The 17,339-nt window shown below is 43.5% G+C and overlaps 3 protein-coding genes across 3 annotated transcripts; 1 reads left to right on the top strand and 2 right to left on the bottom strand.

Moving 5' to 3' along the window:
* The first annotated feature begins 251 nt into the window (after nt 1-251).
* zgc:100868 (uncharacterized protein LOC554458 homolog) lies at nt 252-11,921 on the top strand. Its single transcript, XM_041956343.1, has 10 exons — nt 252-306; nt 2,972-2,992; nt 3,228-3,390; nt 4,471-4,739; nt 5,163-5,308; nt 5,397-5,667; nt 6,001-6,172; nt 7,437-7,690; nt 7,803-7,900; nt 7,994-11,921. Exons 1-10 carry the CDS (start codon nt 252-254, stop codon nt 8,300-8,302), a joined length of 1,758 nt encoding a protein of 585 aa, XP_041812277.1. The 3' UTR covers nt 8,303-11,921.
* si:ch211-198p11.6 (keratin-associated protein 5-5) lies at nt 8,632-12,842 on the bottom strand. The gene is made up of 5 exons (XM_041956344.1): nt 12,666-12,842; nt 10,686-10,750; nt 10,476-10,586; nt 10,033-10,170; nt 8,632-9,487 (listed from the first exon to the last, which is right to left on the bottom strand). Exons 2-5 carry the CDS (start codon nt 10,689-10,691, stop codon nt 9,401-9,403), a joined length of 342 nt encoding a protein of 113 aa, XP_041812278.1. The 5' UTR covers nt 10,692-10,750; nt 12,666-12,842; the 3' UTR covers nt 8,632-9,400.
* Nucleotides 12,843-13,951: 1,109 nt separating this feature from the next.
* On the bottom strand, nt 13,952-15,946 carry eif1 (eukaryotic translation initiation factor 1). Its single transcript, XM_041956979.1, has 4 exons — nt 15,768-15,946; nt 14,826-14,989; nt 14,570-14,671; nt 13,952-14,430 (listed from the first exon to the last, which is right to left on the bottom strand). Exons 1-4 carry the CDS (start codon nt 15,796-15,798, stop codon nt 14,386-14,388), a joined length of 342 nt encoding a protein of 113 aa, XP_041812913.1. The 5' UTR covers nt 15,799-15,946; the 3' UTR covers nt 13,952-14,385.
* Between the last annotated feature and the right edge of the window lie 1,393 nt (nt 15,947-17,339).

The following is a 17,339-nucleotide window of genomic DNA, read 5'->3' as shown; positions in this document are numbered from 1 at the left end:
GTTTCTCTCAACGAGGAAGTGAAACTATGAGCATGAAAAGCAAAAAATACCTGAAAATTGCACTTCAGAGCCGTACTTGACTACATCCACTCGGCTCAGAGGCTCAGAGGCAGTGACATGTTTGATGTGATGTAAAGCAGGTGATCTGAGGTGTGGGCGTGTCACTGGGCAGGTAGCAGAGAGAGGTGTGTTTGAGGGAGGGAGGGAGGTTATTTATGCAGGTGCACTTCTGATGATATGGACTTGTCGTTATGGCTTTCCACAAGGTGACCTGCGTGGTGGCTCTGCTGACTCTCCTGACACAAGGTAAGAACACTCCCCACCACACACACCTGAACCAGTCAGGTTCGAGACCTGCCGAGCGCTGCACGAGAGGAAGATAGCTGAGGAGGAGGAAGAGCAGCCGTTAGACAGCAGGAAGAAGGCTGCTTTCAGAACTGAGTGAAAATGACAGAAACTGTGAGAGAAAGGAAAAATAAATGAAAGTCCAGAGTGAAGAAAGAGCTGCCGTGAGACGTTTACTGAACGTTCAGAGAGTCTGCAAAGTGAGCTGCCGTCTTCAGGCTGATGAAGGAGTGAGAAACAGAATATTTCCCTCTGAAACGTTGAGAAAGAGAGAAAGAACGAACCTGGACTGAAGAAACAGACTCAGTTCATTCTCACCTGATGTTGGAGCTTCAGGAAACAAATCCAGGTTGTTTTACTGACTTGACTAATTTGCGCCTTCCTCTGGAGGCGTAGATGTGAAATAATAACATCCTTTTTACGATTAATAGCAGATAATGATTAGAAAGGAGTTGATGTTATCCTGCTCACGCATCCTCTCCTCCCACATCACACATCAAAGTCTATTAAATAACTCCTGACTGACGCTTAAAAAGCCTTTAAACTGAGGAATACGAGGTTTCAGATGTCAGTTTTTCAGTTTACTAGAAACTTCAAAGTAAAATATTGAATTTGGGAGGACTTCCTGTAAATGTTGAGTTATTCTGAGGACCAGCAGGGTGTTTCACACTGTTCACACAGGTAGTTTGATCCTGACGGTGATGGTTCAGTTTTTTAACAGATATTTGTGGCTTCATCGGTTTGAGGGATGTGTGGAGACATTAAAATGTGATGAAGGGAATCTAAACCCTTAAAATGAGAACTAGATGAGTAGAAGAAAGAAAGTTTTGGTTGTTTAAAGTAAAATCAAATGACTTTCATGCATTCGTTCTCTGCCTTTTAAAGCTTTTAAACTTCTGAGAAGGTTTAGAAGTCATTAAAGTGATGTGAGCAACATTCAGTCAATCTGAGGAACAAATCCCTGAAAACTGACATGAAGATTAGTCAGACGTGCGTAGAGATAAGGCCTTTAACGGCTAGAATGAAGTCATTTGATCCTGATTCTTTCAGTCAGATTGAGGCTTTTTGTGTATTTGTGTCTTTAATTGAAGCCATTTACGGGAACTTTAGTTTCCTTTAGTTCTTACTTTAGTACTTTAGTACTTTAGTTCAGGGTCTGTGAACAGTTTAGACAGATTACAGCAACTTTAACCTGCTTCACGGATGTTGGCGCTGACAGATTCCTGCCATCGCTGCTTGGAGGCAGGTGGGTCTCAGGTTAACGAGCAGACTCTCCTCGTTAAGGCCCTTCTGATGGTTTGTCAGGCAGGAGCAGAGAGACAAATCCTTCTGCTCCTGAACGCTGGACAAACTGTGGGAAATGAGCACTTTCTCTGCATCACTGCCTGAACTTTAATCCGGAGCCCCTCCCCCTGTGACATCATCAGGGTTATTTCTGAAACAACACGATACAGTTCATGTTAGAAGTCCTCCTGTCTTTATGACATTACAGGTGCAGTTTGCAGTGTTTGCTGTGTGTTTACTGTCTAAACACTGCGGCTGTGAAACACCTCAACAATCAGAGGAAGCAGCAAAACCAGTCCGATGAGCCTCAGACGGCTCGTCAGGTCCGTTAAAACAACACCGCAGAGTGTCGCGCGTCAGCCAGACATGCTGTCATTCCTGTCATTAGAAATAATTAGATTCAAAATAATTGCTATTTTAGTATCAATTGGAATTATTATTATATAGAGAATAAATAAAGGCTTTAATGTACTTTTTAAAGGCAGTAATTGTACTTTTTAAATATTAAATGAGTAATGTTGTCAGTCTACTTCATCAGGTCTACTTTTGAAGAGAGGGTTACAAACTGGAGGTGCGGACTTTAAACACACCGCGGCTCTGATGAAAGACTCAGATGAAAGAGTTGCATTATGGGAAACAGAAGATCAATGTATTTGTCGTTTGACCCAGACTCCACCTCTGCCCAGCTCTTACTGCGTCTCACTAAATGGATGAGCACTAAACAGTCAGTGAAATGATTGATTGATTGATTGATTAATCAATCAGCTGACTGAGACAAGATGAATCCATTGATCATCTGAAGGCTTCCAGCTGTCAACATCTGCTGGTTTGAGTTGAACTTTAATCCCATTTAAATAATTAGAATACTAAAAAAAGACATTTTCCTGCTGTTAGACGACTATGAAAAACAAACGTCATGCACAGCTGTGGACGTGCAGCGTTTCTCTTTAGATTACTGAAGCCTCTCATCATCGATCGATTGATTGATTGATTGATTGATTGATTTCTGAGGGAATCAACTGAAAACTCATTTTCTGGTAAATCATTTTCTCGCTCTGTCGGCTGAGAGACGTTAGAAACGCGTCACTCGTCAAACAAAATGTTGATTTTAGTGTTAAATGTACGTTTCAACTTATATCGTGTTTATTATTTGATCCCGACGTGGGATCAATAAAGTTATATCTTATGTTCTCATTGGCACCTTCTGTAACAGTAAATGTCTCCACTGTGAGATTAATAAAACCTTATCTTATCTTATCTGTCTTATCTTATCTTATCTGTCTTATCTAAAGCCATCTGAGTAAACATGAACTCAGACTGTTTTGCTTGTTTTCTGTTTCAGAGTCGCTCTCGCAGTTAGACGGTGAGTCAAACTTCTTTTCTACCTCCTGCTGTTGTTTCCAGTTTCATTAATGTCGATATTTGCTGTCAGAGAACCTAAAGACAGGAAGTAAACGTCGAGTAATTATGAGGTGAGAATGGTTTTAGAACATGAGAGTGTCCCGGCACCAGGAGAGCCCCGTGCCGTCAGACCCCTCTGTGTGAATCCAGGGATCCAGAATGGCTCACTCGGTTTTTCCTTGCCTGCCTCTCCTCAGTGTGCGGCCAGCCTGCGCTCACCTCCAGGATTGTCGGGGGACAGGAGGCCCCTGAAGGCAGCTGGCCCTGGCAGGCCAGTCTGCACCAGTTTGGGAGTCACTTCTGTGGAGGGTCCCTCATTAACAGAGAATGGGTGCTGACTGCTGCTCACTGCTTGTCCAGGTGAGTGCCAACCTGCGGGACGGGACCCCTCCAAGGGTCGCAGGATAAACCTGAAGGGTCTCAAAACGATTCATGGGACCAGAAATACGACAGATATTGTTCTGCTGCTGAAATTTGGATTCTTCAGCAGTCTGACAGTTATTGAAATGAAATAATCTGAGAGTAATAAATTAATAATAAATAATTCTAAAATAATCTGAACTGACAGCGATCTGTAATGATGTGCAGCAGTAAGTCTGAGGGGTCACCAGGCAGGTCTCAGGAGCCCGTCTGGCGTGACAGAGGCCTCAGATATACCCTGGTTACAGCAGATGTTATCATTATTTTCACAAAAAAAGATGTAAAAACTTGTGAAGACACTGTGACACTATGAAAGGTGTCTCTGGTAGCCACGATCAGCCGATGAGTCGGCTGACTCTGCAGCTCCTCTTAGCTTCACGGAGCTTTAGCGTGAAATTCAGCTCGCTGTTTATGTGTCCGGACACGACTTCAGCGTCCGCTGTAATAACATAGAAGCTGTAAAAAGCCTCTGATCAATACCTGCTGAGCAGACAGACTCAGTCAGAGACCGGCTGCTGAACTTTTAGCATTTAGCAGCTAGAGAGCCAGATATTTCGCTCAGGAGCTGGAGGAGACCAAAAACAGAGCTAAAAGAGAGAGAGAGAGTACAGGACTGACACTGCTGGATGTGAAATAAACTGTTTGACAACGAGTCAACACATCAAAGTGAGAGGTGATGTGTCAAAATCACAACCACGTGTTGTGACGTGTACATGCTCCTTAACTTCTTGCAGCTTCAGAGCAGTGAACGTGTTCTCGAACATGTTCCGTTTGTCGTCTCTCTCTTTTGAGTTAAAACACTTTCACACAGTTTCTGATGTTGGACTGAGATAAAAAAAAAAAAAAAAAAACACTTTGATTACTAAACTGAGGTCATGAAAAGTTTACCGAGCATGCGGACGACTAAGTCGACAGAATGTTTTGAATGGCACATCTATCGAGCTCCGTACAAGCTGGACTAGAGGTGGTCGGGCAGTCTCTGCTGAAGTGACTGCAGCTCTGCTCTTCTCATCTGTTCAGCACCAGCACAGTCGGCCTGCTCGTCTATCTGGGTCGCCAGAGTCAGCAGGGGACGAACGCCAACGAGGTGTCGCGGACAGTGACGCGGATCATCAATCATCCCGGCTACGACTCCGAGACCGTCGACAACGACATCTCCCTCCTGAAGCTCTCGTCTCCGGTGACTTTCAACAACTACATCCAGCCCGTGTGCCTGGCAGCGCCGGGCAGCAGCTTCCACAGCGGCACTGACACCTGGGTCACCGGCTGGGGCCGCATCGGATACGGAGGTGAGCCTGCCATGTGCTGTGTGTAGGGATGCTTTCATCGTTGAATCTGTGTCATCAGCAATAACTTTGAATAATTCATATTTAATATATCAAATGTTTGCCAGCAGTCTTCTTCTTCTTCTTCCTTGGCTTTCTTGGTGCACTTCTAGACTAGTTTGTGTGTTACTGCCACCGAGTGTCGATCAGTAGAATAGAGCGAAACTGTCCCATGGCCCACATCCTCGTCCACACAATGCAAACAAAATGCTGACTCACTTTGCTCCACAGCGCCACCGGTGGTCAAAACCTCCACAGGGCGCCTTTAAAATCGAAAGGTTCATTTGTGAAGGATCAGGTTTGCTTGACTCAAAGAGACTAACAGTCCGTTTTAACACATATTTCTCCACTGATCTTTCTCATTAAACTGAATTTGTGCCTTTTTAGTGCCTCTTCCTTTCCCACAAAACCTGATGGAGGTGGAGGTGCCGATCGTGGGGAACAGACAGTGTAACTGTGACTATGGGGTGGGCTCAATCACAGACAACATGATCTGCGCCGGGCTGCGTGCTGGGGGAAAGGACTCTTGTCAGGTGATCATTTTTACGCCTGTTTGTGTCGGTGTGTGCCGATTTTCCCTCCTGCAAAGATTCCTTCTCCTAAAGGTTTCTCTCCTTAAAGGGGGATTCGGGGGGTCCGATGGTGAGCAAGCAGGGCGGTCGCTGGATCCAGGTGGGAGTCGTGAGTTTTGGAAAAGGTTGTGCACTGCCTAAGTTCCCAGGAGTCTACGCCAGAGTGTCCCAGTATAAGTCCTGGATCAACGGCCACATCGTCAGCAACCAGCCGGGCTTCGTCACCTTCACGTCCACCGGGACCGACGGTGACCTCAGCGTCACCTGCGCCGGCCTGTCACCGCCGACAACCACCCTCGCTCCGACAACCACAGCCAAACGTGAGCACCTGCCATGTTCACACTGTGTAAACGCTGATTTTAACCTTAAGTTTCCTCAGAAAACTTTCGAATGAGATGTTTCGTACAGTTCCATGTATACTGAGCTTGTACTGAGCTTGTTCCAGCTGTTCACTGAAGCTGTGTGAGGGAAACATTCATTCACGGCTGGAACATCCACCAAAGTTCATCCTGACGGTGTAATCTCTAAGTTCTGTGGGTTTGGACATAGTTTGGCTAAACAACGTGACTCTGTGATGATCCACAGTATCTGCTCAGAGTTTAAAAGGCTTTACTCTTTTTAAATCTGTGTCTACCTGGTGCTTCTCTGTCCAGCTGTGGTCTGCGGTCAAGCCCCGCTGAACTCCCGCATAGTGGGAAGCAGCTCGGTGGCGACTGCCGGCCTGTGGCCCTGGATGGCGAGCCTGCAGGTGAATGGAAGCCATGTCTGCGGTGGGACTCTGGTGGCCGAGGGCTTTGTGTTGAGCAACGCCAACTGCTTCTCAAGGTGAGTCACCTGGAGTGATGTCATTGATGTTTAATGCCGATAATAAGTTAATTTAAACACAAGGTACTTGTGCTCAAAAAGAGGATTCATTCTCAGTGAAGAACCTTGGAGCCCTAATCTGCCTCTATAAATGCCAAAGAGCAGTGATTCCTAACACGTCTCAGGGGATCATCAGGTGGATACCTCCCTTCAACAGTGTTTCGCCTACTTAGTCCCACTACACCTCCTGGAGGCTAGGCGGTGAACTCCAGCGTCCCAGAGTCACCCCCCCTAGTGCCAGTTCACACTGCTCCTACACAATCCAAACAGCACTGCCACGTTCAACTGACCCTGGCCTGTTTAGGAGATGCTCCAGGCAGTGGCCAGTACCGATGCTACCATTTAGCTAATGCTAATGCTAACCACTAAGAAGGACAGAAGAAGACAATACATTTCTGATGCTACCATTTAGCTAATGCTAATGCTAAATGCTAACCTGCTAAGAGGAACAGAAGAAGACAATACAGCTAGATTCACCTATACTGTTAATGTTAACTGCTAGATGCCAATGCTAACTGCTAAGATACTATCATACTACCACCGCTTTAGCTATTGTTAGCTGCTACACTGCTACCACAGGCCTAGATGCCACATGTAACTGCCAATTGCCGCACTACCATCATCTACCCCTGCCTCTCACCAACTGCACCAATAAAAGCGGAGTGGGAATACAAACCCTGGTTCGGGTAGGGGGTAGAAAGTAAAGAGGTAGAGTCAAAGATGAAAGTAGAGATTGGATACAGATGATGATGTAATGATGTCTCTTTAATGTTTGAGCTTTTAAAGAACAGAAGGAAACGATTTTTAAATTAAAACAGAACAGGAGTCTACAGCCATGCTAGCTGCTCTGTGAGGCTGTAGCTACTCAGATGCCGCATTGCTTTGAGCTAAATGCTAACATCTAAATGCTAAATCGCTCACAATGATAATGCCAACATGCTGATGTTTAGCATGTATGTTTACCGTATTCACCATCGTAGTTTAGCATGTTAGCATGCTAGCATTTGCTAAGTAGCACTGTGCATTGCAGAGATGATGCTAACGGTCACAGCTGACTGTTATCTGAAGTCTGTGTGAGTTGATGTTCATGCTGAAATCAAAATGATGTTCCGACATATTCTAACACTGACGCTGTCTAAGAGGCGGTCTGAGAACTGAACGTGTAAAGTTCAGTCCTGGTTGTAAACCAATCAGATGTTAATTCATTTCATTTGATCCCCCACAGTTCTCCCGTCGCGTCTGAATGGACGGTCGTTTTGGGGCGTTTGAAGCAGAAAGGATCCAACCCGTTTGAGGTGACGCTGAATGTGACAAATATCACTCTGAGCAACCTCACCGGGTCTAATGTGGCAGTGCTGCGTCTGGCAACCCGACCCACTCTGTCCAACTACATCCAGGCCATCTGCCTGGACAACGGGCGAACCTTCCCCGTGGGCTCGACGTGCTGGGCTGCCGGCTGGAGCGCCGGGCGAGGAGGAGGTGAGTCCATAGCACACAGCGTGACACAGTTCAGTGCATCAGTTCACCTGTTTAGGTGAAACTTCTGGACACCTGGGTTTGATTCAGGTGTTTCACTTTTTATCACCTGTAGAGGAACAAGATCTGCAGGAGTTCCAGACCTCGGTGGTAAACTGTGGGAACACGTCAACGAGTGACAGCATCTGTACCGGATCTTTCACACTGGAGCAGGTGAGTAATAAGAGCAGGATATTGTTATACTTTCGAAAAGATGCGACTAAATGTCCTCTTCATCGAAGAAAATCCGCCTTGCTGTTTGTTCAGGGGGACTCTGGCGACCCGTTGATGTGCGAGCTGGACGGCTCTTGGTTCCAGGCTGCGGTGTTATCAGCTGAAAACAACGGCACCCGTCAGACACGAGCAGATTCAGTGAGGGTCCTCCCCAAACTGAGCCGCTTCCAGGACTTCCTGTCGCAGACGGTGGGGACGTTCTTGTCTCCAAACTCCGACGACAACAACAGCACATCTACCACCAACCAGACCACCACCGACGGGGTTGCTCCTGCTCACTGCTCCATCCTTTTAGTCCTCCACCTCCTCGTCTTCTCCGTGTGTCTCCACCTCTTCATATAGACGTTCTAATTTATCTGTAAAAAGGGATTTACATGATGTCACAAACACAAATGAATGTAAACCGCCTGAGACAGCTCAGCCTCCGCCACAGAGGAGGCGGAGGCTGATGGGAATGTTATCAGTTGTGCAGGTATTTGCTCATAAACCGAAGCACTGGGTGTGTTAAAATGTTGACCTGATGATGACGCTGGATGAGAAGTCAGAGGATCAACAGTTACAACAGTTCAGGAAACAGAATATGACATGAAGACAGGAAATCACAGACAGAGCGGCTGTGGGACTGACCGACGGAGCTCAACTGGCCGAAGAAACCAAAGATTACTGACGGATCCGCTTTAAAACATTTCAGAATTTAATTTTGTTTCAAAAACCAGAATGTAGAAAACAACAGTACGAAAACAGTTTGCTCATTTTTACATCTACAACACTTTCCAACATCAAAGTCTGGGAATATTCTATATTCTTGATTAAATCAACAAATTCCATGAAAAGAATGAAAATGACGACACAGATTAGACCAAATGTAGACTAATCAGCTGATCAAACACACTGTCCCCTGTTCCAATAACGTTTGTTAGAAACTACAGTGACCAGCTGTCTGAGCTGACCGAGCTGTCTGTTAGTTTGGGTCTGCACATCAGACTTGTCATCATCAATGACAACAACATTAACGAACACCAGGGCCTGAACTTACTGAACCCTTCTCAACACACAGAAAAGAAAAGGCACTTCAGCAACGTCAAAGGTAAAAAAGCATGTGAGCGTGATCACTTGGTGTTCAGTCAGAGTGAAAACCTGCAGTTTATTCTCTCCTGATGACCACAGGACTGCAACACAAAGAAAACTCTGCAGTCAACAAAAATAAAACACATCAAACATGATATCGTCCAATATTCACAATGAAGTGTTGAACATCAGGTGCTGGTTCACACTGATATAAAACAGAAAGGAGGGTACCACCACAGCAGCCGTCACCGTCGTCCCTCTTGTCCCGTTATCTCTCCACTGTAAACTCTCCAATAAAGCCGTGCAGTAGAAAAAGACTGAAGAACTTGGAGTCGGTCAGCTGGCAGTGGCATTAGTGCAGCCCCACGACTTCTACTTGATCCTGATCTCGAAGCAGAGACAGTTACAGGAGTCGCACTCAGGGGGCTGACAGGTGCAGGCACAGTCCCATTTGACACACTGAGGGAAAACATATCAGACGTTCAGTGAGGAGAAACACGAGAGTTCAATGAAATGATTATTCAAACTTTCTCTGGTGAGCTTTTCCCTGACAAACACGATGCTCCTGATAAAAGAAAAAGAAAGAAACAGGCTGCTGTGAGGCGCTGACGGACTTTAACTCAGAAATCCAGCTTCTCCTGCCCAAACTACGATGTGAGACTGGTGTTTCTCCATGAAATGAGACGCATGAGGTGGAAACCACTAGATTTGTGTGGATAAAAAGGCCAAAATGGAGAGAAAAGGATGTTTTTCATTGTATACACATTGGTTTTAATTGTGAGTCTTTGCTAGTTAGTGACACAAAGATAAACATCCTGCCCTGGTGGAACAAGAAAGTCCTGTTCTACTCTCTCGATTTTCACAGCAGAGCAAAATGAAAGGAAATCAAAATCTACCTCAGAACTGGTTCTGAGACTGCTTTGGAAAAGGCTCAGCAGTGTCAACACCCGATTTTAACTTGTGGTTAATGAACTGCTGAACGACTTTGTTTAAAAGTTACTTACAGAGGAAGAAGGGCACGATTTGGTCCAACACGAGTGCACAGTCGGCAGAGTGCAGTTACACATTTCTGCCAGTCTGAAGCACTGATCACACACAGAAAAGTCTGGACAGCAATCACCACACTCTGAAGAACAGCGGTCCTTCAGGAGAGAGAAAACAGGAATCAGCATCACTCGCCACATGGACATTTTCTCTCTTTATAATATAATATAATATAATATCTGTATAATATAATATAATATAATATAATATAATATAATATAATATAATATCTGTATAATATAATATAATATAGCATCTGTATAATATAACAATATATTTTTAATAAAAATAAGACAATCCACAGTGGTGATTAAGCTATGCTTCTAAGTTCAGTTCACACATTTTATTGACTTTACATTTTACAAAGTGCCTCTCTAACAGTGACCCGGTCAGCAGTACCAACCTTCAGGCAGGATCGGATCCACAGCCCAAACCCCAGCACGATCATGTAAAGACTCAGAGTGATCATCAGCACTGCTGGGAGAGGGATGGCGAGCCCCCAGACAGGCAACACCTGAAGAAAAGGACCATCGAAATATGAAAGGACATCTAACAGACGAGAGCTGAGTGGATACTTCACGGATGGTATCCAGGTAAAAGTGGTCTTGCTTACTTGCATTGTGTGTTTCTGAGAGGACACCTTCAGCTGTCTCACGCCTCACGTCAAATCTGAGAATTCTGACAGAAAAGATCGAGCAGAGAACAAACGGGAAATATTAAGGCTTTCAAAAAGCCTGTTCAGTTTCTTTTTCTCTGAATTTATGCAAATATGTATGCAAAATTGAAACTGCGTGATGTTTTCTGTCTGATCAAATCGTTTCCATGCAAATACTCGTACGCACCACAAGTCTTGAGTAGGGTCCATTTAAATGATATGATCATAGTAAGGAAGTACAGATTGGAAAATGAGATAAAAGTTTTGCATTGGACGGCCTATGACACTAATTTCAGGCCAGGGACTCTGGATCAGAAATTTAAACAATGGGCAAATAGAGGCCTGAATATATTAGATACAGTAATTGAAAAAAGAGAAATCAAAAGCTTTCCTAAATGAAGAAGGGATGGATATGGATTAGAACATCAAGATTTTTACATGTATTTACAAGTCAGAGACTATTTTAATAAAGAAATAAAGCCAGACCTCCCAGGTGAACCAAATAAAGTGAGTGTGACTCTATGTAACAAATTAGGAAGAGTAATATCTGAATTGTACCAGGGTATGGTAGCAAATAGAAACACTTCAACTTTGTACATAAGAGATAAGCAGGAGAAAGAACTAAAGGAAGTAATAACTGACGAGATGTGGTATAACATATTTAAAACACAGCAAACAACTAGTTATTCCAGAATATGGAAAGAATTTTGCTGGAAAAACATTGTGAGATTTTTCATCACACTGAAAATGAAAAAGGGACGATCACCTGTTCAACGCCTCTGCTGGAGACTGGGGGGGGAACAGAATGTGGGTCACACACATATTTTTTGGTATTGTACCAAAATTACAAGATACTGGAATGATGTGTGGAAAGAGATGAAAAAGATATATGAGCTGCCTAAAACATGCATTGTACTATTCTTGTGAAATGTAACGCAAGAAAACATCCAAGACAGAGACTGGTATCTGATTGAGATTTTACTGGCGGCTTCCAAGAAAGCCATCACAAGGAAATGGTATGAAGAAGACCCCCCTACTTGGAGGAACTGGATGGAGATCATTGATGAGATCCACGTTATGGAGAAAAATGGACTGTCTACAAGAAACAGCATAAAGACTAAAAGTAATTTTACTGACACTATGTTCTATGTGTTGTGTTGTTGAAATGAGAAAATCAATAAAATATAAGTAAAAAAAAAAAGATATGATCATTAGAGCCAGTAGTGGAAAGAAAGTGGAGATTAATTGATTAGCTGTCAACTTATAAACTATTTATGCAACTATTTTGATAATCGCTGAATCAGTTTGTGTCAGGAAAAAAGGGTCAAAAGTGAAGAAATCCATCAGTAATGTACTGTTAGTAACACTTTTCATCCAAATGTCATCAGTTAAAATTAGCTCTGTCTCCACCAGTAACAACATAAAGATGCTGATTAATATTAATGTGTCAATAATAACAATACAATAATCAAATATTAGACGTTAGGTAATAATCTACCACACGCGCGCGCAAATAAAAAAAAAGAATGGCGTCAGATATTAAAGTGTACTTTATGCACTGAAATAAGCAATTAGTTTTAATAGCCAACAAAAGAAAAGGTTTCAGCGCAGGACAAATAACCAGCGGTAGAAATAACAAAATGCAAAGTAATACTGTGGCTAGAGAACTGTTCTCTGGTCCTCACAGTGTAAAACTTGACTTAGCTAACTAGAGCTATCAGCTATGGGCTCAGGTATCAGCATCTGTAGTGAGGAACGGTAGCTGCTGTAGCATTAAAAGTTGATGAAAGTTTTAAAACTAAGAAAAGTACATACGCAAAGGTGGAAAGTGAAATGGAACAAAGAATAACGTTACATTACATTTACAGCTTTTATCTTATCTTATTTCGATCGACTTGATTTAAACGGTGACGTTAGCTAACATTGCTAACACCTTACCGTTCTGCACGGTGGTCCTGTTCTTTCATACATTCCGGTGGATCATAGAGACGTTGGTATATCTGGAGTTAAGCTACATTTCGCTGTTTTATTGGTAATTGTAGAAAACAGCAGATTCTGCCGCCTGCAGCTGAAAACAAACGTGATTAGCAATGGCGGTGGTTGCGTTGCCATGGAGTCACACGGGTCCCGAGAAGGGACAAAACACACGCGCGGCGGGGCGAAGGGCGAAGCAGACGTGTTGCGAAGAGCTGATGATTGACACGTGAATTAAGGAAAGCTATGTTACAGTGTTTAAAGTAAAAAAATATATTTAGGTAGGACTTTGTCAAAACGTATGATCTGGTAAATGTTTACTGATTTTGTTCAGAATTTACAGAAGTTATCAAGCATATAAACATTTACGTCCTCGTGTTGTACGTAAGCATACAGTATTTTTTTCAACTACTATAATCGTGGATGTAAAAAATGTAAATGGTTCATAACAATTTCTTTGGTATAATAGTATATCTCAAAATTGTGTTAAAATTGTTTTTGTTACCAGATCCACACACTTAGATGCATTTTGTTCCCATCAATGTGAGGAGTCATTACTGTACTAGCTACTGTGAACTGAACACAAGTGAAACCAGCCACAAACGCACAAAAAACAGGACATGCTTATCAACTACAGAAAGTTTATTGAACCAAATGGATTTTGCAAAACAGGCTTGCTCTCCATCACCTTAGTCACAGGAGCACAGTATGACCTGGCCATGGCTTTGATCTTAATTACATCTGCATCACTACATCTTAATGCATGTCTATAAATTATTGCATTATAGTACTGTAAATTAAAGACTCAAGTGTCCATAACCACAGGCCACATTACAGGCCTCACTTTGACCAAAGTAAGACCACCACTGAACGCCCATTGAGTTTTAATACTTGAATCGGCAGCAAAAAAATTAAAAAAATGTGCCATTAAATAAAAGGAAAAAAATTGCTGGACGGGATGGTGGAGAAGGTCAGTACTTTACACCCTCACTGCTCTGTAACCCCTAAGGGCAGGCAGCTGGGCATGTAAACAATGCAATGTGGGATACCAATAGACTGTAAAGAGGGAAGTCATCTTAATTGACCCACTACAGAAACATTTCTGCAGAAATCCCCCTTCCCTTCCCCCCACCTGCAGCCTTTGTTCTTAATTAACCCGCTTCAACCACAACCACCATTATTAAGTATGTGACCTTTCTATACACACCCAGCCCCCACCCCATTCCCCATGACACCACTCCACTCCAACATATGGACACTCATCGTTTTATTTAAACACCTTCAAGTACAAAACAAAAGTTACACGAAACGTGCCTTTGGGTGCCTTCTTACTGTGGCACAAGAACCTAAAAAGAAAAAAATTAAAAAGGAAATAAACGAGGGGGAAAGGAAGGAGGAAGTGTGTGTGGGAGGGTCATCACCACTCATCCCTGATGTCGTGTGGAGCTGCAGTGGTGCGTCTTTGAGAGAGCGAGCCTGCCCCCTGGTGTTGTAGGGAGGCGATGGTGTTACAAAGTCCCATGTTTGTCAGAGGTAATTCACGTGTTAGCTAATAGGAGCTGGTGGGGCTGCAAGGGGGGACAGGAAGAGCAACAGCAGCACATGGGAGGGGAGGGGAGGAGGGGGGTTGGGGTGTGTTTAATGGTCTTCAAGGAAAGATGGGGGAGAGGGTTGCTAGCAGCTTCTAGAAGCCGTGGACTTTGAGCTGCTCCTCCTTGGCCAGGTCAACCTGCACAGGACAAACGAGATTAACCAATGAAAATGACTTCAACCTCAACATTTAAATCAGTGCTCCCCCTCATAAAAACAGGGAGGGCAGCCCTGGAGAGTCAGACATACTGGTAGCAAGACATTTTCATAAAACCTACCTCCATGATGAAGTGGCAGATATTCTTACGCTGGTCTCCCTGAAGCTGGATCACTTCACCATACTCTGGGTGCTCAATCACTGTCCCATTGCAAGCAAATTTCTGTTTGGGTCAAAAGAGTAAAACGATCAGTTAGGCCAGAAAACTAGAACACACTGGCCATACGATGGCAGCATTTTATAAAACAGCACCTTGGTTTTAAGTGGTGGAGAGTAGAAAAAGCACTTTAAAACCAGACCCCACACCATGCTAGTACCTTCTTGAAGGCCTTGACTAGCTTCTTCTTGTCATAGTCGGCAGCAATGCCCTGGACAGTGGTGAGGGTCTTCCTGCCGTTCCGCTGTTGGATTCTTATGTGGATGTAGTCGTCAGTCCCGGCTGGGAGGCGGTCATCACCCTTAGTTGCATCAGCAAAGGGGTCTGGAGAGGAGGATGACAGAACACAATAGCACTGTAACAGCCATGACGCCGACAAACAATGAGGGCAAAGGGTGGAGAGAAAAATAAACGTTTCAAATAGATCACCACATCACCCAGCTAAATCAAATTCTACTATTAACGTAATTGTCTGGCCCATTTCAACCACGTTTGAGACAACGCTGCCAAAACAGCTACTAATCTTCCCTGTGTGGTCACCTGGCAGATCTTTTTGGAAGGGTCATGTTTCTGACGAACTGCGCAGACGTCCATGCTAAATATACAGCTCAACAGCTTACGGGCAGCGTTAGCCACCGCTAAGCGACAGCGTTACCCTTTAGCCACAAAAAACAAAAAGCACGGCTGTAATGACACGGCAACTTCCGTCTTCACTGGGTGGACTAAAGCCCAGAATTAAGCATAACCAAGAGAAAAAAATGTTTTTCGAGCGATAATGCGACTTCCTTCGCAACACAAACACATCTGAAGAATAAGCTAACGGTTTGTTAGCAACATTTAGGCCTAATGGCGGCCGTTTTACGGTTAGCGAAGGCCCGGTAGTCGACCAAAAGCAAAGTCCTTAAAGCCAAATACATAGAGGGTTAACTTCGAGTTTCAAGTATATGTAAAATTGATTACATTAGAAAACACGCATTGTGATGAAGTCAAATCGGTCACTACGCAAATAAAACGTCGAATTAAAGTAGAAGCTTATTAGCTTCTTTAACAGTCGCCCTTCCCCCACCTTGTCCAACGTTTCAGCTTGACAAAAATTACTTACCAAAAGTTTGGAGGTTCTGGATACCGGACATACGATAAGATTTGCTTTCCTTTCGTATGATAACTTGGTTAGCGAGCGGTTCGTCGGCTAACTTTGACTTTTTTGTCGTTTATAGGTTTCGCCTTTTCACAGGGACGACGCTCGGCCTGCTGTGACTGCTCTCACAAAATGGAGTTGACTAAGCTCGGGAAACAGAAAAACAAGCCTTTATAGCCCCGCCCAGATTGACGTCAGGACGTCGCAGACGTCGTCGGCAGCCACTCCCTGGTGTTTCTCAACTTCACTGGAAAGCTGACGTCATAATTTAGTCATCATTGCAACCGGAAAATCAGCTCCTGTTACTCTCAGGCAGAAAGTGGCTGCTGTTGTGTGTGCTGGACATTTCCTAACTGCTAAACGTTTCTTAATCAACGTATTTATTGTACAGCTTTAATTATGTTTTAAGTTAAGTATGTGTTTTTTTGTCTCTCCTTTTTGCAAAATAGAAAATTCAAACATAATCAACATTTTAAAGTAAGATGCCAACATATCATAGAGGTGGCATGAGGTAGCTTGTTAGTAGTTAGTAATTAAAAAAATAAGACAGGTCATAGATACCAGTGAGAGCTGAAATTAAAATTGATAAATAAACATAAAAGCCTGCAATTTGTTGATAAACAACCAAACCAACAAGGTTCACACCTCGTCCTTTATGGTATTCACTTCATTTATTGTTTCACTGTGACAAGGATCTCTCCTGTCACCACATGATTTTATTCACTTTACCATTCCTTAACCACACCTTGGTTGCAATGTGTGAATATTTCAACAGTGTATGCTCTAAAACACTGGAAGTGAATGTAACCCACAGTGTATAAAATCATCCAAAGTTAAAGTGTGGTTTGGTGACTGGGCAGACTTCTCCATGTGGGACAGGTCGAAGGAAAAAATCTGAAGTGCTTCTGGGAATCCAGCCTGACTTCTTTGTAAACTCCATTTGTAAGTTTTGGTTATCATTGCAGTGGATATCAGGTTGTGCGAGCCCTCTGACTGGCGACACCTGCCTTCATATCCTACATTCACCAAATCTTGGTCTGTTTGGAAGTGTATTTCAATCACTGGCTGTTAGTCTTGTACTTACTTAGTGTTTTGTGTGCTTTGAGTCAGTGTACAGTCAGAGGACTAAACTCATCAGCATTTTTCCTCTGGGAAGCTTGAATACCTGTAGCCAGCTTCATGACAACCCATCCAACAGTGAGATACAGCAGCAACGCTGTCCATGATGCTAGAACTGAAAACTCCAGTTATTAATTTGGGATGCTCATATCTGATGTACAGCAGTCCATTGCATGTGAATGTTCATACGCTGGTTACCTGCGGGACTCCAGTAAACTGGAGACAAAAAGAAACCAGTTTCACATCCAGTCTTCAGTGTCTGAGGTCATTTCTGATTGGCTCATTGTATTTTAATGTTGTCTCACACAGCTTTCAGTAGCAGCTGTAACAGCAGCTGTCCTCGTGTCGTGTTTCAGCAGCTACATGCATGTAAATGTACACACCCAAAATAAAACTGAGCAATAAAAGAAGAAGCCA

Source organism: Chelmon rostratus, chromosome 17, assembly GCF_017976325.1.
Source record: "Chelmon rostratus isolate fCheRos1 chromosome 17, fCheRos1.pri, whole genome shotgun sequence".
Classification (NCBI taxonomy): Eukaryota; Metazoa; Chordata; class Actinopteri; order Chaetodontiformes; family Chaetodontidae; genus Chelmon; species Chelmon rostratus.
The sequence above is the reverse complement of the archived record's forward strand: the minus strand, read 5'-3'. Positions and strand labels throughout refer to the sequence as shown.

What these genes read in the sequence shown, in the direction of transcription:
- zgc:100868 (XM_041956343.1), top strand. Translation starts at nt 252, where the DNA reads ATGGCTTTCCACAAGGTGACCTGCGTGGTGGCTCTGCTGACTCTCCTG. An exon ending in GGGGAAAGGACTCTTGTCAG is followed by an intron (nt 5,309 to 5,396) that starts GTGATCATTTTT and finishes CTCTCCTTAAAG; the next exon opens with GGGGATTCGGGGGGTCCGAT. An exon ending in AACGCCAACTGCTTCTCAAG is followed by an intron (nt 6,173 to 7,436) that starts GTGAGTCACCTG and finishes GATCCCCCACAG; the next exon opens with TTCTCCCGTCGCGTCTGAAT.
- eif1 (XM_041956979.1), bottom strand. Translation starts at nt 15,798, where the DNA reads ATGTCCGGTATCCAGAACCTCCAAACTTTTG. An exon ending in CCAGAACCTCCAAACTTTTG is followed by an intron (nt 14,990 to 15,767) that starts GTAAGTAATTTT and finishes CCTCCTCTCCAG; the next exon opens with ACCCCTTTGCTGATGCAACT. An exon ending in TAGTCAAGGCCTTCAAGAAG is followed by an intron (nt 14,672 to 14,825) that starts GTACTAGCATGG and finishes TGACCCAAACAG; the next exon opens with AAATTTGCTTGCAATGGGAC.
- si:ch211-198p11.6 (XM_041956344.1), bottom strand. An exon ending in GGATCCGATCCTGCCTGAAG is followed by an intron (nt 10,171 to 10,475) that starts GTTGGTACTGCT and finishes TCTCTCCTGAAG; the next exon opens with GACCGCTGTTCTTCAGAGTG. An exon ending in AATCGTGCCCTTCTTCCTCT is followed by an intron (nt 9,488 to 10,032) that starts GTAAGTAACTTT and finishes GTTTTCCCTCAG; the next exon opens with TGTGTCAAATGGGACTGTGC.